The 23,015-nt window shown below is 41.1% G+C and overlaps 3 protein-coding genes across 5 annotated transcripts in view; 1 reads left to right on the top strand and 2 right to left on the bottom strand.

Annotated features, from left to right (window-relative positions):
* LOC106583444 (serine/threonine-protein kinase WNK2) overlaps positions 1-743 on the bottom strand; it is a 74,202-nt gene extending 73,459 nt beyond the window's left edge. The window contains exon 1 of the mRNA XM_045705314.1: positions 93-743. Within this exon, the coding sequence (XP_045561270.1) occupies positions 93-743 (651 nt within the window). The remainder of the gene's footprint in view (positions 1-92) is intronic.
* Positions 744-5,061: 4,318 nt separating this feature from the next.
* LOC106583445 (ninjurin-1) lies at positions 5,062-18,051 on the top strand. Of its 2 annotated transcripts, XM_014167618.2 has the most exons (4): positions 5,062-5,252; positions 10,777-11,020; positions 14,207-14,390; positions 15,802-18,051. In XM_014167618.2, exons 1-3 carry the CDS (start codon positions 5,196-5,198, stop codon positions 14,347-14,349), a joined length of 444 nt encoding a protein of 147 aa, XP_014023093.1. In that variant the 5' UTR covers positions 5,062-5,195; the 3' UTR covers positions 14,350-14,390; positions 15,802-18,051. The 2 variants fall into 2 exon arrangements, with proteins under 2 accessions (XP_014023093.1, XP_014023092.1); XM_014167617.2 differs by lacking the exon at positions 14,207-14,390.
* Positions 18,044-22,314, bottom strand: LOC106583362 (caspase recruitment domain-containing protein 19). Of its 2 annotated transcripts, none has more exons than XM_045705782.1 (6): positions 22,027-22,314; positions 20,956-21,095; positions 20,600-20,756; positions 20,258-20,323; positions 20,066-20,131; positions 18,044-19,621 (listed from the first exon to the last, which is right to left on the bottom strand). In XM_045705782.1, the coding sequence occupies exons 1-6, from the start codon at positions 22,031-22,033 to the stop codon at positions 19,512-19,514; spliced, it is 546 nt and encodes a 181-aa protein (XP_045561738.1). In that variant the 5' UTR covers positions 22,034-22,314; the 3' UTR covers positions 18,044-19,511. The 2 variants fall into 2 exon arrangements, with proteins under 2 accessions (XP_045561738.1, XP_014022970.2); XM_014167495.2 differs by having other exon boundaries at positions 22,031-22,313.
* Positions 22,315-23,015: the final 701 nt, after the last annotated feature.

Below are 23,015 nucleotides of genomic sequence, written 5' to 3'. Positions count from 1 at the left end.
GTCATGTAATTGTCCCCCCCAAAGTTGATATCAGATTTTCGCCCCTGAAAACAAGGTTATATTACCTGAAGTTCACACCAAGCGACTTCTACCCAGGTGTCTGTGTCCAGACCTTTGTAGACAGTCTTGAAAGACCCTCTCCCGAGCTCAGTATCGAACTTGAGAAACCGGCCCCCGGGTGAGGTGGACACGGCTTTCATCTCGTTCTCATCCTCGTTTTCATCACTCCCAGCTTTCCCAGTGGTATCAGGCGACGGTACAGCTGCATCATCTAGTTTTGGCTCGGCCTCGCTCCTCTCCTTCTCCTCATCCGCGCTCACGCTTTCAGTTGCGCTGTCCTTCTGCCCCACTTGGCTCTCGGTGCTCGAGCTCTCCTGGACCTGGAAAGCCACGCGTGGTCCGATCGCGAGGGTTCGGGTTCGGTCTACGATGGTGCGCAGGTGGACGCTGAGCACTGGAGTGCTGTTCCCGCATTCTGGCGCGTCCAACGCTTGGTCGTCCGCGTCCGAAAACCACAAACTTCTGCGAATGAACCTCTGGCGGACGAGTCCCCGGTAGTCCGATAAGGGATACGCGCTCGGGTCGCTTGCCCCACGCAGCACTGCAGTTTCTATGTTGACATTCCTCTGTCCACCGTTCTCATAGATAAGCCTCTTGTTATTGATGTCAGAGTCTAAATTGGGCACCGAGGAGAATGTGGATCCAAGTGGCGGGTCCGAGCCCGAGTCGTCCCCGGAATCCATCCCCGGGAAATGTTTAGACACTTAACGGTGACATTCAGAGGCGACTACTATCATGGTCCTTCCCCAGCGGTGAGGGGCTGCAAACCTTCAACGTTCGCCTGCACTGACGCAGTTAGGAAGCTATACTATCCCTAAAATAATAATCTCACCTGAGATATCTGGCATATTTATAAAATACCAATTGATGACAAATTCTTGTAACAGGTGCAATGGTGCCACTGCTTGATTTAATGCGGCTCAGCTTATCACAAATCCAGCCAGCCAGCCAATTGAAATGTTGCATTAATACATTACAATGTAATTCATTCCTATTTTATGCAGTTTATTGCAACATTGCTTTCTCAACTGATCAAATTGGTTACAGTGTAGAAGCAGAACTCGTGGTAGGTAGAACTGCTACAAGAAACACTCACGGACAGTTGTCGTGCCAGGATAGTTCCCTGTCTCTCTCTAATCCCTCAAAAGAACCATCACATGTAAATGTGAGGTGCGCAGCTGTGACCACTATAATCGTAGGCTAATCGATCCCGTAGCTGGTTATTGAGTATTCATTACAGTTTTTTCTTGGTTTAAAAGCTGAATGAAGTCAGGGACGTGTGACCTCCACATCAAGCATCGTCCCCATCGCGTCACTCCGTTAACTATTCGCCTCCGCTGGGGAGAAGTTCCTCTGTTCAGCGGTGTCCAAGAGCGGAATAGAAGCGATTAGATTGTTTGCTCACTGCGGCACGGTATTCTCCCAGTGTGGATGACGTGCTCAGGGCATCTCACCGTTCGTTCGGGCTGAATTTGTGCGGTGTCTCTCAAATTACACTTTCCATTGCAAGGAGACAAGTCAATTTTAAAGACACACATCCACGCCCCTAGCAACAACACATATCCAATAAATGCACACGTTTTTAGGCGGTACCTTTCAGCCTCCGTGACAGGGGTTGTTATGGACCGACCACCACTCTCTGTGTCCTCCCATCCTCTGCATGACGCTTCGGCAGCCTATATGAGGTTGACGTTCCCCTGTTCTCGGCAGAAACCTGCAAATTATAGCCAATATGTGATCATTATAGAATAACTGCCTATTATTTTATATTCTACTGAATTTAACTCAACTATAATATAATCGAATATAATATAGCTGAACATCATGCAAATGATCACTGATTAGAAATTGCTTGTTCTTGATGGGTGAACATATATATTGTATTCATTTTAGTTAAATTCAACAGAATAGAATAGAATATAACAACATAGAATAGAATAGATTGGAATTAAATAGAATAGTGTACAAATTATAGCCTTAAAGTGTTCAGCGATGAGTAATTCCCACCGGGCACACACCGGTCATTTCAATGAAATTACATTGAACCAACGTGGAATAGACGTTGAAATGACGTCTGTGCCCAGTGGGATGTTTGATCTTGATAGGCTATAATATATATTTTATTCAGTTCAGTTCAGTACAGTTATTCCGTTATTATTTCTTATTGACGCCAATCTGTTGGATTTAAACATGACGAGTGCTATTTCTGCCCGTGCAGAGTGTTCCAGCTGTATGGAGAGTTACACTGCATTCGGAAAGTATTCAGACCCCTTCACCTTTTCCACATTTTGTTACGTTACAGCTTTATTCTAAAATTGATTAAATTATTAGTTTTTCTCATGAATCTACACACAATACCGATTTTTTTTTAAATGGTTGCAAATCTATTAAAATTAAGACAGAAACACCTTATTTACACAAGTATTCACACCCTTTGCTATGAGACTCGAAATTGAGCTCAGGTGCATCCTGTTTCCATTGATCATCCTTGAGATGTTTCTACAATTGGAGTCCACCTGTGGTAAATTCAATTGATTTGACATGATTTGGAAAGGCACACGCCTGTCTATATAAGGTCCCACAGTTGATAGTGCATGTCAGCAAAAATCAAGCCATGAGGTCGAAGGAATTGTCTGTAGAGCTCCGAGAGAGGATTGTGTCGAGGCACAGGTCTGGGGAAGGGAACCAACACATTTCTGCAGCATTGAAGGTCCCCAAGGACATAGTGCCCTCCATCATTCTTAAATGGAAGAAGTTTGGAACCACCAAGACTCTTACTAGAGCTGGTCGCCCAGCCAAACTGAGCAATCGGGGGAGAAGGGCCTTGGTCAGGGAGGTGACCAAGAACCTGATGGTCACTCTGACAGAGAGAGTTCCTCCAGAGTCCTCCTTTCCAGAAGGACAGCCATCTCTGCAGCACTCCACCAATCAGGCCTTTATGGTAGAGTGGCCAGACAGAAGCCACATGACAGCCCATTTGGATTTGCCAAAAGGCACCTAAATGACTCTCAGAACATGAGAAACAAGATTCTCTGGTCTGATGAAAACTGAATGCCAAGCGTCACGTTTGTCGGAAACCTGGCACCATCGCTACGGTGAAGCATGGTGATTGCAGCATCATGCTGTTGGGATGTTTTTCAGCGGCAGGGACTGGGAGACTAGTCAGGATCAAGGGAAAGATGAACGGAGCAAAGTATAGAGAGATCCTTGATGAAAACCTGCTCCAGAGTGCTCAGGACCTCAGACTGGGACGAAGGTTCACCTTCCAACAGGACAATGACCCTAAGCAAAGAGCAAAGACAACGCAGGAGTGACTTCGGGACAAGTCTCTGATTTTCCTTGAGTGACCCAGCCAGAGCCCGGACTTGAACCCAATCGAACATCTCTGGAGAGACCTGAAAATAGCTGTGCAGCAACGCTCCCCTTCCAACCTGAGGAAGCTTGAGAGGATCTGCAGAGAAGAATTGGAGAAACTCCCCAAATTGAGGTGTGACAAGCTTGTAGCCAAAGGTGCTTCAACAAAGTACTGAGTAAAGGGTCTGAATACTTATGTAAATTTAATATTAACGTTTTTTATTTTTAATACATTTGGTAAAATGTCTTACTTTGTCATTATGGGGTATTGTGTGTAGAGAAAAAACGATTTAACCCTTTTTAGAATAAGGCTGTAACATAACAAAATATGTAAAAAGTGAAGCGCTCTGAATACTTTCCAAATGCACTATATATTGCCACTAGTCAAGTAGTGTGCCTCTGAAAATATATACTGAAGATGTACGCAAGATGGCACCTTCAGCATTGGAAAGTGTAATATTATTCTGACGCATTCTGCAACAGTTAGGTTATTCAAATGATGTTGAAATGGTGTTTGGGAAGATTTTTCACCAAAGGCTATACATATCCTACCGATCCTCGACTTTGGCGATGTCATTTACAAAATAGCCTCCAATACCCTACTCAATAAACTGGATGCAGTCTATCACAGTGCCATCCGTTTTGTCACCAAAGCCCCATATACTACCTACCACTGCGACCTGTACGCTCTCGTTGGCTGTCCCTCGCTTCATACTCGTCGCCAAACCCACTGGCTCCAGGTCATCTACAAGACCCTGCTAGGTAAAGTCCCCCCTTATCTCAGCTCACTGGTCACCATAGCAGCACCCACCTGTAGCACGCGCTCCAGCAGGTATATCTCTCTGGTCACCCCCAAAGCCAATTCCTCCTTTGGCCGTCTCTCCTTCCAGTTCTCTGCTGCCAATGACTGGAACGAACTACAGAAGTCTCTGAAACTGGAAACACTTATCTCCCTCACTAGCTTTAAGCACCAGCTGTCAGAGCAGCTCACAGATCACTGCACCTGTACATAGCCCATCTATAATTTAGCCCATACAACTACCCCTTCCCCTACTGTATTTATTTATTTATTTTGCTCCTTTGCACCCCATTATTTCTATTTCTACTTTGCACTTTCTTCCACTACATATCTACCATTCCAGTGTTTTACTTGCTATATTGTATTTACTTTGCCACCATGGACTTTTTTTGCCTTTACCTCCCTTATCTCACCTCATTTGCTCACATTGTATATAGACTTATTTTTGTACTGTATTATTGACTGTATGTTTGTTTTACTCCATGTGTAACTCTGTGTTGTTATATGTGTCGAACTGCTTTGCTTTATCTTGGCCAGGTCGCAATTGTAAATGAGAACTTGTTCTCAACTTGCCTACCTGGTTAAATAAAGGTGAAATAAATAAATAAAATAAAAATATCAGGCTTAGCCCAAAGTTAGAATCAGAGACCCTTTAAATTATCAGATCATCGGTATTTACATAATTTCATGAAATCCCTATATAGTATTTTAGATTTTGTGAAACTGTGGAATCCCTTGTTTTTCACCCAAATGAAAGGGGCATTCCTTAATTATCAAAGCATGACAATTCAGGGGCTTCTTTCAGTTTCTCTAGACCCCAGTGTAGCCCGCCCCCTAGTGAAGCCCGGTAGTCAGTCCTCCACTTCTTCCCGTTTAGGCGTTTTTCACTCGGCCACTGGCAGAGACACAGCGACACGGACTCCCACAACACATTTTGTATTGTAACCCGCTTTAGTTTAAATTAAATATTTAAGAGGCAAATATGGCAACTGAAAACATGGAAATGAACGGAGATGCCGACGGAGAGAACGGAGGAGAGGTAAGATAGGCTACGATGCAAGAAGCTGTGAGACCGCAGTCTGCAACAGAGGCCAGTCCCTATCTATGTAAAGTGTTGTTTTTTTTTCTCAAATAAAAACGTCCATAACCTATGCCGCAGCCTACTGCATCTTGGTTACATTGTAACCTAACCGTTATAGCCTACCATATAGGCTACAATATAACCATTTCTCGCTACGCGGATGTTTATCGGTAGTTCATTTATTAACAATTCACATTCTATGCTGAAACTTTTCTTTGTGGGGCTTCAACAGGACGATACTAAATTAAGCACCAGTCTCGTCTGAATGATTGCAAACCCAATGTAATAGACGTACTCGTAGTCTATAATGGGCATATTAGCATCGTTTTTGCATATCGTTTGCGCGTTATGATTACGCACTATGCTCGTGAAAATTAAAATCCGCAGAAATACAATGACTGACACGTGCCTGTTGTCATGGGGATTATGCTCCTAAACAGTGGATATTTTATGAGATTGGGACCGTAGCCAGTGGGCCTGTTGGTGGCCATCAACATCGGCCAAAGGCACATAGACGTATTTTGGAACGTAAACAAAAGGTCTATACGGATAATTAAATGCCACACATTAAATGTTAAATACAGACAGAACCATATTTAGAATTGTGTGTATTTTATGGGAGGGTGGTTTAACCCCTTTGACAGCATAGCATACACAACCCTTGATCACGTTTTAGGCCTATTTCAAAGACCATTGTTACGCTAACCTTTGAACTAGTTCAGGTTTTCTATTACAGCTAATTAAGTAATTCATTATAGTCCAAAACCCACCTGTTGAGGATTAAGTGTGAGATCATTGCCATGCTCCTGATTTAGACTACCAACACGAGGGGAATCCCTTTATCACTATCCTTCAATATTATGTTGATCTGTTTGAAAACCCACATCATGAAAAGTATCAGAGAACTTGATCTACCAAACGATTGATCCAACAATGTTGGGTAGCTAGAAGATGGCAAGAATGTTGTTGTCAATTGTTTATAATCAACCAAACTGTGTTGCATTAAAAATACATTACACAATGAGAAAGTAGGGGGAAGTGGTGATTTCCCACATTCATAGCAGGTTATCCAAGGGCCATGTTTGTGAATAGGTGACATATATTAAGGGGTAAGCCACATCATTTTGTTACTAACCTAGAGTAAACACCTGTTACACCACAACAATAGGTTATAACCATGTCAAAGGCCAAAGGAAAGCAAGTACAATTCCCCACAAGTCCCCATTGATGTATGTTGAGGCGACAGCTCTGAGTGTTCAGTGCTATGTGGTTGTTAGTATTTGGTGTAATATGGCAAAGAAAACAAACATTCCTTTGGGCAAAGGTAAACGTCCTTCCCTACCAAGCAAAGTTTAGGCCTACTCAATGTTTGCGTCCGAAATGGCACCCTGGTCTATTCTCTATATACTGTAATGCACTAGCTACCAGAGACCTGGTCAAAAGTAGTGCACTATATAGGAAATAGGGTGCCATTTCAGACCCATTTAGTGTTTACATAATTATGCAGGACGCTTTCAAATCACTCAGTATTGATTTGTCTTGTTGGGGGTCTGCCGAAAAGGAAATAGTTTACTTAGCCTCAGAGACCATTTATCCCTGTCTCTCAAAGTCACACAATGCTTAGTGGTCCAATTATCTGTTTGGTTGGCAGAGATATTAGATAGATGAGAGTTGGGCTTAAGCCTGGGAATTAATGAAGGGAGAAAAGCATATCCAACTATCAGGTGCTATAATTAAAAAATAATAATAATTAAATAGAACGTCTGCAACTCTGTCATTCTCCTCAGTGGTTTATTCAAGGTTGTCTGTTGTGCGTGTTGTAGAAAACACTGCAGTTCTTTACAAAAATAATACCCTCTTTGAAGAACATATTTTGAAAGTCCAACATCCCAAGTGAATCACAATAGCACTGAGCAACATAAAGGAGGTGTCCAGTCTTCACCTGCTCTGCTCTGTGAGCAAAGTGGCATAATGGCCTGGGATTCCAGAAATGATTGACATTTACAGTACCAGTCAAAAGTTTGAACACATCTACTCATTCAAGACTTTTTCGTTATTTTTACTATTTTATACATTGTAGAATAATAGTGAAGATATCAAAACTATGAAATAACACATGGAATCATGTAGTAACCAAAAAAGTGTTAAATCAACACATCTGCAGGCCCATTTAATTAACAGGTTTGAGAATGCCAAGAGTGTGCAAATATATTTTGATTTGTTTAACACTTTTTTGGTTACTACATGATTCCATGTGTTATTTCATAGTTTTGATATCTTCACTATTATTCTACAATGTAGAAAATAGTAAAAGTAAAGAAAAACCCTGGAATGAGTAGGTGTGTCTAAACTTTGGACCAGTACTGTAGGTAATGATGACTATGTTACTCAGAAAAGTCCTGATCAAACTCAATGGAAAACAACTGTGCAATCATCGAGCTCTGTTAGAGTTTGTTGTTTTTACCCATCAGTGTTGATCTTAAACCTGCGGCTTATACTAATTGTTGAGTCTAGTTGTTCAGATAGAAGCAACATGAAGAGCCCACATATGAATCTCACAGTAAAACAACAACAGTTGTTCAGTTTATGTACGACCAGTGTATGAACAAGGAAGGCAGAGGATGGGAAGGAAAAAGGAGAGCTGAGAAGGGCTCCCATCTCTTACACGAGCAACAACATTGACTGGTCAGCAGTGTCTGTTCAGACCCACAATGATCTGTTTGTTACTCAACAATCATGCTTAAGAAAAGTGTCTGGCATCACCAGAATACGTAATACAGCACACGTACTGTATCTCAGCCTGTTATAACACTCTGGACATAAGCAGCAGAGGCAAGTCCCTCCTTGGCCCAAGAGAGGGAGAGGGACGGATAACCAGACATTGAGAATAAGGCCATGAGAAAGTTCCCTCATTAATTATTTCTAGAACATTGTTAAGTTATGAATACAGCAGTATAGGAATCTAGCCCATTTGAAGGACAGAGAGATGGGCAACAAGATTGAGTGAGAAAAATGGTACATAAAAACTGGGCCAGAGAAAGGGAGTGAAAGTCAAAGAATGGAATGAATGAAAGACAAAGAAAGATCAGTGCAGGAATTTGAGGGTTATAAGTCAGTGAAGGAAAGCAGGCTGCTTCTCAGAGATAAGTAACTGTCCAACCATTGCTAGCCTCGGTCACAAGAACAACTTTTTCCTCTGTGGGCTGTGAGTGTTTTTAGAGGTGGTGAGAGGCATGTGGGCTTCTCTGTTTTACACTGCCAACCTGGGCACAAGGCTCTCCTTGTTGTTTATTGGACGGTCAGACTAGACGGTTCCACCCAAAATATACACTCTGTCCTCAACCCACAAAGACACCTGGGTAATGTTTGGTTTAGGAATCCCACTTTTTCAATGACGTAACAATTTAACTTCATATTTTCCAACCTGCTCTACTGCAGGGTGGTAAAGTAGAGAAGAGACCTTCCTCCACAGGGTGAACTGCTCTCTCTTGGTTTTCAGTTTCAGTATCTACACCCTGGTTGGCAAGAAACTGAAGAGAAGATATAGCACATGATCTCTTGACCTCTCTTCCTTTCTATCAGTTCTCCGTGCATGGTGCGCAGTCACCACGGACCGAGGGCATGGTCACACTTCCTGTTAAAATAGTCCCACAACACTTTCATTTCCCACAAATCCACAGCAGAGTCACTGTAGGAATCCCCAAAATGTCCACATACTTCCATTAAAACTTTTTTTATCCTAAATAAGCTGAAGGTCAGTATGACATAGTAAAAAGTTCAGTGAGGACATTAACTCATCATAGTGTTCATATAATGTAGCATAGGACCAGCCTCTTATATAATAATATAACTAACAGTGTGCTCTCCTACAGGTTCACATACAACTGTAACCAGACAGTGATATACCTGAGTTAAGTCCATAGACATATGGATAGATATCTTTTTAGTGACGGGGCAGTATTCGGAAATTCGGATGAATGACGTGCCCAAATTAAACTGCCTACTTCTCGGGCTCAGAACGTAGGATATGCATATTATTAGTATATTTGGATTGAAAACACTCTGAAGTTTCTAAAACTGTTTGTAAGTCGCTCTGGATAAGAGTGTCTGCTAAATTATGTAAATGTAAATGTTTGAATGATGTCTGTGAGTATAACAGAACTCATATGGCAGGCAAAAACCAGAGAAACAATCCAACCAGGAAGTGGTTTGTAGTTTTTCAAGACTGGGCCTATTCAGTATACAGTGACTTAGGGTTCATTTTGCACTTCCTTCATCCGTCTTTATAAAGTTGTTTGAGGCTTCTATGGTGAACAGAGAGCGAACAAAGGAAGTTGGAAGTTGTTGACTCAGGAGTGGACATGAGTTCATTGGCGCGCATTCACGTGAGAGTTAGCTGTGTTCCATTAAATGTTTCAAGACATTGGAATCATCCGGTTGGAATATTATTGAAGTTTTATGTTAAAAAGGCCCTAAAGATTGATGCTATACATCGTTTGACATGTTTCTACGAACGTAAATATAACTTTTTTTTTACTTTTCGTCGTGAAATTTTCTGCACGCTTCCAACATTTGGAGTAGCAAACTGAACGCGCAAACAAAAATGATGGACTTTATCGAACAAAACAACATTTATTGTGGACCTGGGATTCCTAGGAGTGCATTCTGATGAAGATCATCAAAGGTAAGTGAATATTTATAATGCTATTTATGATTTTAGATGACTCCACAATGGCGGGTATCTGTATTGCCTGCTGTTGTTGTCTGAGCGCCGTACTCAGATTATTGCAAAGTGTGCTTTCCCCGTGAAGCTTTTTTTAAATCTGTCACAGCGGTTGCATTAAGGAGATGTTTATCTATAATTCTTTGAATAACAGTTTAATATTTTATCAACGTTTATGACGAGTATTTCTGTAAATTAATGTGCTCATTCACCGGAAGTTTTCAGAGGAAAAGCATTTCTGAACATTAAGGGCCAATGTAAAATGGGGTTTTTGTATATAAATATGAACTTTATCGAGCAATACATACATGTATTGTATAACATGAAGTCCTATGAGTGCCATCTGATGAAGATCATCAAAGGTTAGTGCTTAATTTTAGCTGTATTTCAGTTTTTTGTGACGCCTGTCCTTGCTTGGAAAATGGCTGTGTGGCTTTTATTTTTTAGGCACTGTCCTAACATAATCTAATGTTTTGCTTTCGCCGTAAAGCCTTTTTGAAATCAGACAACGTGGTTGGGTTAAGGAGACGTGTATCTTTAAAATGGTGTAAAGTAGTTGTATGTTTGAGAAATTTGAATTATGAGATTTTTGCTGTTTTGAATTTGCCGCCCTGCTATTTCACTGGCTGTGTCCCGCAGGTGGGACGCTAGCGGCCCACCTAGCCCATACTAGATATACGTTATGTTTATACTGAACATAATTGATGTCTTTGTCTAGTCTATGTTGTACTAATGTTAGTCTCTCTGTATTCATGTTAGGTTCCACATCTTAGGGGCAGGAATCACAGGGCGACGGTGGGTACTCTGAACATGAACCACTACGCCAATAAGAAGAGTGCAGCAGAGAGCATGCTGGACGTGGCATTACTCATGGCCAACGCCTCCCAGCTGAAGGCTGTCCTGGAGCAGGGCCCAGGTTTCACCTTCTACAACCCTCTCATCACCCTCATCTCTATCTCCCTCATCCTGCAGGTCACTGTGGGCATCCTGCTCATCTTCATCGGTGGGTCTCAGTTCTATTCTATTGAACTTTATTAATCCCCCCAGGGGTAAATGAAGAAAGTAATCGACACTCTGTCTGGCTCTGGCGCTAACCAGCAACTGTTTGCTTCCCAATAATATCGCCTTTCTCCTGAAGAGTGAAGTCATTCAATATTTCCCACAAATCTAAAAGCATTGGATTGGTGGAGGCCATGGGCTAAGAGTTTCCACCATATTTCTTATCCCAGTCATTTATTTTTTCTTTCAAATCAGTGAAGGGAAGTGCACACTTTGGGAGGAAGGAGAGATAATTGGGACGTAGCCACAGATTGATGATGCGTGGGGCCAGGAGCGTAGAAATATAATGAATAGAACGGGTTTGGAACCTCTTATCTTGACAATTTTACTGGTAAACTCCTGGGTACACTGGTTGCCTGGTATTGTGATGCAATAATTTCCATGGTAATATAGAATGTTAATTCAAATTATGATGTGGCTCATGCAATGGAATATATTTTTGTAATGTCAGTTGAGTTGATTCAACAAATCACAGCACTGATTGATGGGTACACTTCCTGCTTTGCTCTTATTGGTACACTCAAAATGGCTGCAGGTCCACCCATTATGCCATCATTGACTTGAATGTAAATGTAAATGTAATGTAAATGAATGGGGATGCCCATTATATTCATTTTATTTCTGTGGCCAAGAGTTTATCCTGACCATGTGACCTGACCCCCATATAACATGGTCAGGGAAAACTCCTGACATTATTGATGAGACATGAACACTTGGTTTACTGGCAAATCAACGTGTTCCATGGCATAATACAGCATGCGTTCCTCCTCTGCTCCAGGAACAGATCAACTCCCTGACCCTACTTTATGATTGAATCCCAACAAATATCATGGGCTCTATTTTAACAAACCTAACGCAATGGTAGATTTATACGCTGGCGGTAGCGCTGTATGTCCAGGGGTGTGTCAGAAATACTTTAGCTATTATTACAGCCGGAATTATGAGCGCAATAGCTGGTGGTGGCGCGAAAGGGCTGAGTTTTGATGAATAAAGAAGTTATAGGTGTGACGAGGGCTTGGCCACTCACTGGCCAATCAACGTGTTCCATGGCATAATACAGCATGCGTTTGTCCCAAGTTTTGTAGGTTATTGGCGGTCTTCGTGTTGTCATCAACTCCAGTTTGGCTGTAGGCACGGAATATTCACTTCCTGGTCCAATGTGGATTGATACAACAGTTTATTAATAGCATAGGCTACAATAACGAGTAATACAACAGTAAAAAAAACAACAACAAAAAAAACACCCAGTGTTAAGAGAGGTGCGGGGGGCTACCTTAATCGACGTCATCTGCGCCAGGGTAGTAGTTGTTGCTGGGGGCTAACTGCCTTGCTCAAGGAGCGGACAGCAGATTTTTCCACCTTGCCAGCTCAGGGATTCAAACCAGCAACCTTTCGGTTACTGGCCCAACGCTCTTAACCGCTAGGCTACATGCCTGGATACTTGAACAAGCAAAATTAAGTATGCAAGCAGGCATATGTGCGATGTTTTAGGATGTGCAGTACATTTTAAATTCAAGGCTCTCTGACTAACAGACCATTTAAACACCTTTTATGGATAGGCTACTGTGAAAGGCCAGGATAAAAAAGGCACAACACTTTGCTGTTGAACCAGCCTTAGTAGCTTAGGCCTAGGGTAAGGGTAGCTTATGGAGGGCTCGGTATGAAACATAAAACAAACAACAACAATATTTCTAAATAGGATGGGGTCAGAAGCATGACATCATAAATCACTTCTCTAGTTCCATGGCACTGTGTGCACACGTAGGCCTAAATGTCTTTAGGTATAACATTTGCACGTCTATACAAGATACTAGGCTCATGTCAATTGTATCGTTGCCTATGTGCGAGGCAGTTAATCGGACGAGAGGCGGTCTTTGAAAATAGGGATGGACAGCCTACTTGAACAAGCTAAATTAAGTATGCAGGTATGTGAATTGTGAATAATGAAAAAGCATGAGGGAAAAAAACAAAATATTTCAAAGCACTCTCGGTAGACCATTTAAAACCCTCTTATTCATAGACTACTTGGCTAATGGCAAGGATAAAAAGACGCATCTATGCGATGCTGCTAAACGAGCCTTGATTAAGGGGAGAGTAGGCTATGCTTGGTTTTTAATCAAATTAAATGAAATAGGGGAAACCAATAATTTTGTTAATGTTTCTAAATATGAGATTCACCGGCACAAAAGGCACTCTCTCTTCTATGGGCACTGTGCGTCATGGCTGGATAGGCTGAGCTTCCGCTCCCAAAATCCATGCTATCATCAACTGTGTTACCATTAAGACCTGCGTTTTGTGGGTCTTTAACTTCCCACTAGCGCTGCATGAAATTGTCACTTTTGCACCTGTTTTTAAAGACACAACTCAAATATTACCACCCCTCACACTTCAGCGCAAACGGGCTGATGTTAGACAGGTAAGTTGCCGAACCTGCCGTTAGGGCTAGAAAATGCCAGTTTTTACATGACGAAATTGCAAACTAACATGCTTTTTGACACTTGTGCCTCAACGCCAGACAAAAATAGAGCCCTATGTGTGTTTGTAGGCCTGAGAATGGCTCTCTCTGCAAACACAGTATTATCTGTGTACTGAGTGAAGCCTGGTCCATCACACCCCTGGCCATAATATCCTTATGTTCCCCTGCCAGGGGCTCCCATTGTGTGGGAGGGAGAGTTCAGGAATGAGACCATTGGGTGTTGTATTTCTCCTCTGAGCTGGTTCAAATTAGGAATACTCAGCTTAGTGTCCTGAGGGGGAATTGCTAACATTACAGGAGTTGTGTGTCTGCACTGAGAGAGCATTTGAAAAATGCTAAACTAAACTGGGCCCTAACTAACTCTCACCTCAACAACATATTAGCCTTCATCTCCAGTGAGGAATATAATGAATGTCCTAGATAATAATTCACCTGAGGGTAGGAAATGTCAAAGGCTGTATCTTCATATCAGATGGTTCAATAATGATTGGTAAGACAACGCTAAATAAATGATGGTTCAAAAGCCAGGCGGGCCACCATGTGGTAGAGCCCTTGAGTTCACTTGTCCAATCTTGTCTGTTGGTTGGATTGAGGACATGCTTGGAGACAGTAAATTAATCCTCAACATATTTTGGTGTCTCCCTTGTTCTGTAGTAAAGTGGAACGTGAACGATGAGAGCATGCACTTCAAGCTGAACATTATGGAGAATGTCACCACAGCACTCGTCTTCATCATTGTTGTAGTCAATGTCTTCATCACAGCATTTGGCGTCCAGAAGCCCAACACCAACTCCTAACTGCCCTCACTCCTTACCCATAGTCATCAGCTAGTACACAGGTAAAGGAATTATACTAGTGTTATATGTACAATACGCACATACTTTGGTAGTGTTTGGTAATCATACATGTATGAGAGTTGTATGTCAAATTCAGGTTACATGAGCTCTATAAATACACTACATGACCAAAAGTATGTGGACACCTGCTCATCAAACATCTCATTCCAAAATCATGGGCATTAATATGGAGTTGGTCCCCACTTTACTGCTTTAACAGCCTCCACTCTTCTGGGAAGGCTTTCCACTATATGAGGGAACTTTGCAGCGGGACTTGCTTCCATTTAGTCACAAGAGCATTAGTGAGGTTGGGCAGTTAGGCCTGGCATGCAGTCGGCCTTCCAATTCATCCCAAATGTGTTCGATTGAGTTGAGGTCAGGGCTCTGTGCAGGCCAGTTAAGTTCTTCCACACAGATCTCAACAAACCATTTCTGTATGGACGTCACTTTGTGTCGTGGGGTATTGTCATGCTGAAACAGGAAAGAGGCTTCATCAAACTGTTGCCACAAAGTTGGAAGCACAGAATTGTCTAGAATGTCCATTTTATGCTGTAGCATTAAGATTTCCCTTCACTGGAACTGAGGGGCCTAGCCTGAACCATAAAAACAGCCACAGACCATTATTATTCCACCAAACGTTACAGTTGGCACTATGCATTGGGGCAGGAAGCATTCTCCTGGCATCCACTAAACCCAGACTCGTCCGTCGGACTGACAGATGGTGAAGCGTGATTCATCACTCCAAAGAACGCATTTCCACTGCTCCAGAGTCTAATGGCGATGAGCTTAACGCCACTCCAGCCGACGCTTGGCAATACGCATGGTGATCTTAGGCTTGTGTGCTGCTGCTCGGCAATAGAAACCCATTTCATGAAGCTCCTGACAAACAGTTATTGTGCTGACGTTGCTACCAGAGGCAGTTTGGAACTCAGTAGTGAGTGTTTCAACCGAGGACAGATGATTTTTACACTCAAGCGTAAGTGGCCTACCACTTCGCGGCTGAGCCGTTGTTGCTCCTAAACGTTTCCATTTGACAATAACAGCACTTATAGTTGACCGGGGCAGCTATAGCAGGGTAGAAATTTTACAAACTGACTTGTTGAAAAGGTGGCATCCTATGAAGGTGCTACATTGAAAATCACTGAGCTCTTCAGTAAGGCCATTCTACTGCCAATGTTTGTCTATGGAGATTGCATGACTGTGTGCTCGACATTATACACCTGTCAGCAAAGAGTGTGGCTGAAATAGCCGAATCCACTAATTTGAAGTGGTATCCACATACTTTTTTATATATAGTGTATATGTAGGTAGGCTTATTGTTAGAATACACATAGGTGAATCTTATATTAAATGTTTGATATTGGAATACCATAGCTGCAAAGCAGTACTAACCCAATTACTGCTACTTTACAGGCCAGAGAATTTCAGGGATCCAGTCTTCCATAGGTCTCAAGCCATCAGGTTCTCTGTTTCGTCAAAGACAATGGATAGATCAACTCTACAGGACTCACACTGGCCTTTCATATCCACAGCCAGTCAACATTTCAGAGGCAATTACAAACTCAGAGTTCACCATCTTTGTCTTTCTGTATTCATTTCTCAGGATCTCAATCAGATTGTCAGTTGCATTATCAAGGTCAGAATTTGTCAACTTTGTCTTCCCCTGGTCATTTAACCTACTTCATGATGTTACGTCACACACTTCATCAGTTGCTATTTACATGCTGTGAGAACATTACATTGTTCAAATGACCAATGCCGTTCATTTATTGCCTTTTCAAATATGATCTACAGGGTTATTTTATACATATCCCAGAGCCGCTGTCGTGGTGACTTTGTTCTAGAAATACTTGATGTACAGACCCAGCTGCTGCACACGCGTGTGTGTGCACGCATGCAAGAGTCTTCGGTCTGCTTTCAGCTCTGTACAAAAACAAGTAGTTTTATATTTTTACCACCCTAGCTAAAACCCAATGCACAGCTGTCTTAACTGCTGTTTTTGGACTTCAGCTTATCTGGGTGTGTTGTAAAGGCAGTGGTGAAAAGTACTTAATTAAAAATACTTTAAATTAATACTTAAGTAGTTTTTTGGGGTATCTGTACATGACTATATTTTTGACAACTTTTACTTCACTACATTCCTAAAGAAAATAATGTACTTTTTACTCCATACATTTTCCCTTACATCCAAAAGTACTCGTTACATTATGAATGCTTAGTAGGACAGAAAATTATCCAATTCACACACTTATCAAAAGAACATCCCTAGTCATCCCTACTGCCTCTGATCTGGTGGACTCACTAAACACAAATACTTAATTTGTAAATGATGTCCGAGTGTTGGTGTGCCCTTGGCTATCCGTAAATTAAAAACAGAAAATTGTGCTTTCTGGTTTTCTTAATATAAGTAATTTTAAATTTGACTTCTAATATATTTTAGCAATTACATTTACTGTTGATACTTAAGTATATTTAAAACCAAATACTTTTACTCAAGTAGTATTTTGTTGGGTGACTTTCACTTTTACTTCAGACATTTTTTATTAAGGTACCTTTTTACTCAAGTATGACAATTGGGTACTTTTTCCACCACTGTGTAAATGCTTTGCCCACAGCCCCATGCTAAACATGTGTACATCATTGTACAGCAGAGAGGAGCGGATATAATCAGAGTCCTGTGTGAGCCTGGGCCTACATATCGAATATATTCAGGCAGTACTGTATAGTACTGTACAGTTTACAGTCGATAAGGGTTAAAAAATTAAAGTAACTATCCCGAAATAACCAGGTTTAAGTTACCAGACTTTTGCAACCTGACAGTCAACAAACCTCAACGTGGTATCAGAGGGGACTGTGCATGCTGCCTTATATATGTAATCTCAGATCTGTCAGATACAGTATGTATAGTTAGAATGTAAATGTACATGTATATACACCACAGGATGCTGCAAAGGGGAGGACGGCTCATAATAATGGCCGGAACGGAGTGAATGGAATCAAACATATTTGACACCATTCCACTCCAGCCATTACCACGAGCCCGTCCTCCCGAATGAAGGTGCTACCAACCTCCTGTCATATACTGTACAAAATATTAAAGGACACCTTCCTAATATTTATGGAGTTGCCCCCACACACACATACACACACGGGAAACTGTTTAGTGTGAAAAACTCAGCAGCGTTATAGTTCTTGACACAAACCGGTGCACCTGGCACCTACTACCATACCCGTTCAAAGGCACTTAAATATTTTGTCTTGCCCATTCACCCTCTGAATGGTACACATCCATGTCTCAATTGTCTCAATACTTAAAAATGATTCTTTAACCTGTCTCCTCCCTTCATCTACACTGATTGAAGTGACATCAAAAGGGGATCATAGCTTTCACCTGGTCAGTCTATATCATGGAAAGAGCAGGTGTTGATCATCGTTTGTACACTCGGTGTATATATTTGTTGGAAGTGTGTATGTCATGCCTCGTTTAGCCTTGACAGTATAATTGTTTTTTTTACATTCTCTTAATCCTTTTCTGTTTTTGTAAATGAAGGACCAAATCTTTTAACCCCACTTAATATACGTTGTTGTTTTATGCACTATATGCAGTAGAACACTTTACTATTCTGAAATGAAGTTTGTGAATAAAATACAACAATTTGTTCAGATAGTTTTTTTATTGTCCATGCATGGAAAGGCTAATGATGGCACTTGAGAGACTAAGACAGTTAGAGTCTGTGGGGAGAATCCTAACTTCCACTTTTAGACATAAAAAGAGTAGATAGAGCTGTGATACACCACATTGTTTATATCTGGTAGGTTACATGTGTATTTAACATGATGTTCCCTACTATAAAACAGAATAACCGTTATAATCTACTTCCCCCATTAACAATATTGACCTTAACAAACTAAACATAAATTACAGCAAGTTAGTGAGCAAAGGCTTCATGCATGTGTAAGAGAAAACATAAGACACATGTTGGTTAGAGAAGGCTTTGGAAATGCTTAACATTTGAGAAAAGTGAGAGAGAAATAGATTCTGAGGTGAAAAGACACGGTTGAGACCTGAAATGTGTTCATTTGTATTGGCTTTTAGTGGCCATAATAATAAAAAATAACACTTTCAAAAACAGTGACTAAGTACTATTTTCACTCAAAAAAGATTTAAAGATGGAGTCCGCAATAGGGGAAACAGCGACTCTGTCCGCCACACCGCCATTGTTTTGTTGATGAACCAGAGGTAAGGAGCCTCACACCAAAATAAAAATGCAGAACATATTCTCTGATATAGCTAGATCACACATTCATTAAACCGTGCCTAGGTATAGAAACATAGTGGACCTGGATTCATCTAATGTAAAGACATTATGTGGTAGACATTTAACCCAAGCCAAACACTGGGCACAACATGTTATAACATTGTTATTACATTCATGTTTCTCATAATCCCCCTGACAACAGAGACATTATCACAAAACAAATTGCAATAAATGTAGTGCTTGGTTGTTTTTTTCTTGAATAAGCAAATTAAACATCTCATCTTACAAACACGCCAAATAAAATTGATGTTTTCTAATGTCAATCCCCTGAGTATACTGAGCAGTACAACACATACCCTGGAAAAGGTTCCGTATTTAAAGTGAGTCTGGTCTCTAGGTATTCTGTACAAACCCCTACATGTCTACTGTGTCCACACCACACAAATGAAGCTGAATGCAGACAGGATCTCTAATGCTATTCAGTAACAGAGGCTTAAGTTTAGAGTAATAATAGTTGCTTTCACCAGAGAAGAGGCATGTCTATAACTAACCATTATTAGGACAATGAAAGTCCATAAAAAACAGAGCTGTATGAAAAATTGTCAGAGAAAGTAAGATCCCTAAATATATATATATATATATAGTATTTACAGAGTTGTAAAAAAACAATGACTTAAGGGCTTTTCATACTACTAAGACGAATCGAATAGAGCCCAACCAAGCTGTACTAACCGTAGTTGCTGTAACTAGCAGTTTGGTTCAGGCTGGCACGGTAGTGTGAAAAGGGTGTAGTGTAGTGTGGATGTCCGGAAGCAACTTTGGAGTGTGTGTTCTGATGTGCTGGTGGTGTTGGAGACACACCCACTACTTCCTGATGGGGTCTTCAGTGTACCATATGAGAACCTCTCGGGCTCGTCGACCCAATCCAAGAGCAGCCATGCCAAGAGCCCTGCTGCCCCTTGTTACTTTGGCCTCTGCAGGACAACACAAGGACGATTCAACTTTGTTTTATTCCCCAACAAATAATCATGATAGCATTGACAACTTCAACCTAATGAAAACTGAACAGGTGTATGAAAAAGCTTGCCCTGTCAGGTATGAGATGCAGACACTAGAGCTTTTTAAATTACATTATAAAAAAACAGTTATTGTTTTAGACATCCTTTGCGTTTTATGTTATTTTTCTCATTCCTTTCACTGCTTCTTCCTTGTTTGTTTCACTGTAAAGTGTCATCCGATTGCACTTTAATTAAAGTTTGATTTGATGTGTCATAACATGAAGATGCAATGTTATGCTTGATTTTTTTTTTTTTTACGTCTACAGGAGTACAGACGAGCTGTAAAAATGTATGATTTCTGGTGTTCCTATTGGTCTTTCTGTGGGAAAGTAAAAAGGAGAAAAAACTAATTTTACTCACTGTCATAGTAATGTAGTAGAGCCACCCCAACTGCAACACTGAAACAACTCAGGAAGAACATTTGACCTGGAGAGGGAAGAGAGCAGAAGACAGTATGTGAGAAAGAGAGGAATGTACCGTAAAGGGCATGTGTGTTTACAGTACATGTGTTGGTGAGTGACAGAGTGTGCACTTTATGTGTGTATAGCTTACCTCTGTCGTTTAGTACATATCTCTGCTGAGTGGGTGAGGCTGCAGTCGTGAACGGGTCTATAGAATCTGGGAAAGAGATCGCAAAGTGTCAGCGATAATGTCATCCTCACTCAATCAAATCACATGTTATTTGTCACATGTGCCGAATACAACACGTGTAGACCTTACAGTGAAATGCTTACTTACAAGCCCTTAACCAACAATGCACAGTAAAAGAAAAATAAGTGTTAAGAAAGTATTTACTAAAATAAACTGGAGTAAAAAAGGTATTTTGGTGTGAATAATAATGAGAGAAATGTCAGATCTCCAGTGACTGACTGACTGACAGTCGATGAGACCAACCTCTGAGGCGGAGACGTGTGGGTAGGCTGAAGTACACATCTTCCACATGCAGGTGAAGTGCCCGGTAGAACTCCCGGCAGGCCTCTTCACCTTTCCCCTGCAGGTGAGCCAGGAGCTCGGCCAGTCGGACGCAGGTGGGCACATCAAGGTCCCTAAACTGGATCATCATATCATATTCAGCATTCCAGGAATTCAGAAACACATTTCCTGTGAACGCTAGCCTATTTTAACATTGTGTTACAGTCTGTCTGGCGCTGGTCTGACAATGAAACAAGTAGTCATTCTCGGACTCTTACTACCAGTGGAAGTTACCACTACCCTGTGTCAAAATTATTTTACTGGGGAGCAAGACTCACTTTGGTGGCCTCCTTGTCTGTGAGGATCTGTGGATAGATCCTGTTGAGCTGCAGGATGAGCTTATCCACTAGTTCTGTGTCCAGGCGACGGTCTGCTCTAAGGAACCGACTGTCCTCCAGCAGCTGGTCATGGAAGCTGTCTGACAGTCACATTGGAATGAATCACAACATGAAAATTATAATAATAAAATGGGAAAACATGAGGATCACACAGTTCATATTTGGGCCAGGATATGGAATGATTGACTCCCTAATAATAAGGATATGGGATATACAGTATAAACAAACTAGGACAGTGAAATCTCTAAATATGCTACTAGAGTCAAAGTTTGAAGAGGCATTTACAGCAGAATGAAATCTAGTTCCATTTTTTAAAATTGGAACGTTTTGACAGAATAGGTAGGCTATGCCAGGTCGACATTGCTTGTCTGGACATGGCTTGTCCTAAAATAGCCAAGAACACGTAGTGACTCTAGGGTGAAATGTAAGTTAAATGCCTTATGCCTCGCTGGCTGCTCTCTGGCACATGATTTTCTTCGGTAGCCTATACTTGCCTCTTCAGAAAATGTGTTGAATTCAGCTGTCGTGTGTGTCTAATGCTAGTAATGTACAGTATCTCGCCAAAACGTCTCTAGCTATCAGTGTTATGTGCTTATATGATGTGTTAGAATGTGTAAACGAGTAGGGCACAGCAACTTGTGATATCATGTTACATTAGGTCAAAGGCAGGCGCGATGTGTAGCCTACACCAGAAACAATGTTGCTAGAAATAGACTTATCTGCCGGGAACACTACACTTTGCAAAGGGTTTGGGTACCACGTGTTAGCACGATAGCAAACATTACATTAGAAGTTGGAAGTGCCATGTCATTGCCATTCAAAACTCTCGAAAAGACAAGGAAGAAGCTGTCCACTTGTTGACAACCATGCTCTCCCGCCCAGACTGGCTACGTTACGTTCAAGCACAATATAATGTGGGTAAGTGTAAATTATTTAAAAAACTAAAAACATATCCATGGCATAAAAACAGAAAATACACTAGTACTTTATTATAAGAAGTCTCCGCCAAACCTCCCATTGTGGAGTCCCTTCTGTTCTTTGTTAGGACTCTCCCTCGAGATCATCAACCCGGTGTTCACTAGTTACCACAGCCACAAAGTCAGAATTATGGCTAAACTCGCCTATTTCTACAAATGATCTTCTTAAAATCTGATTTTAAACCTAACCTTAAGCACACTGCTAACATTATATCCAACCCTAACCTTAAATGAGGGCGAATTTTTCCCCCATACATTTTACGACGACCTTCATAGCCAACTTTGTGGCTGGGGTAACCAGTGACAACCCATCAACCCAACACAACTGTAGGGAGTGGCTATAACTTCCCCGGAAATGCCAATACCACGTAACCATGACTAAATGTGTCTTATTTTAGCCACAGCTATACATTGAATATAAATTAGCCTAACTTTCGGTTATTTCAGTGAGATTTAACATCCATAATGCGGGATATGTAAAAAAGTTGTAAAAGTTGTAAATGCTGTGAAAATGTGTTATGATTTGATCTCGTTTGATTTACAGTAAGGCCCAATTTCACGCATTTTAGGATTAAGCTATTATGGCTATATTTGTATTGACTAATGAATGTTGGAAAACTTCCTAAATTAATACACAGGTCATTTTAGAGGGACACATTGAATGACTGAAGCATAAATATGATTAGATAGTGAAGATACTGTAGAATAGATCAATAAATACACACACACACATTTGTTGTTGATGTTTTGGCTCTGTACTCCAACACTTTGGATTTGAAAATATACAATGACTATAAATGAGGTTGAAGTGAGGGAATTTTCACCCATACTTTTAAGGGACCAAAAGTATTAGGACAAATTCACTTAACAAATACTTCACTTTTTACTATTATACACATACTGTATAAGTGAATTGGTACCCTAAAATGGGGGGGGACTATGTACAAAAAGTGCTCTAATTTCTAAACGGTCCACTCAATATGGTTGAAAATACCCTTAAATTAAAGATGACAGCCTGCACTT

This window comes from Salmo salar, chromosome ssa22, assembly GCF_905237065.1.
Source record: "Salmo salar chromosome ssa22, Ssal_v3.1, whole genome shotgun sequence".
NCBI lineage: Eukaryota > Metazoa > Chordata > Actinopteri > Salmoniformes > Salmonidae > Salmo > Salmo salar.
This window is presented reverse-complemented; position numbering and strand designations above follow the sequence as displayed.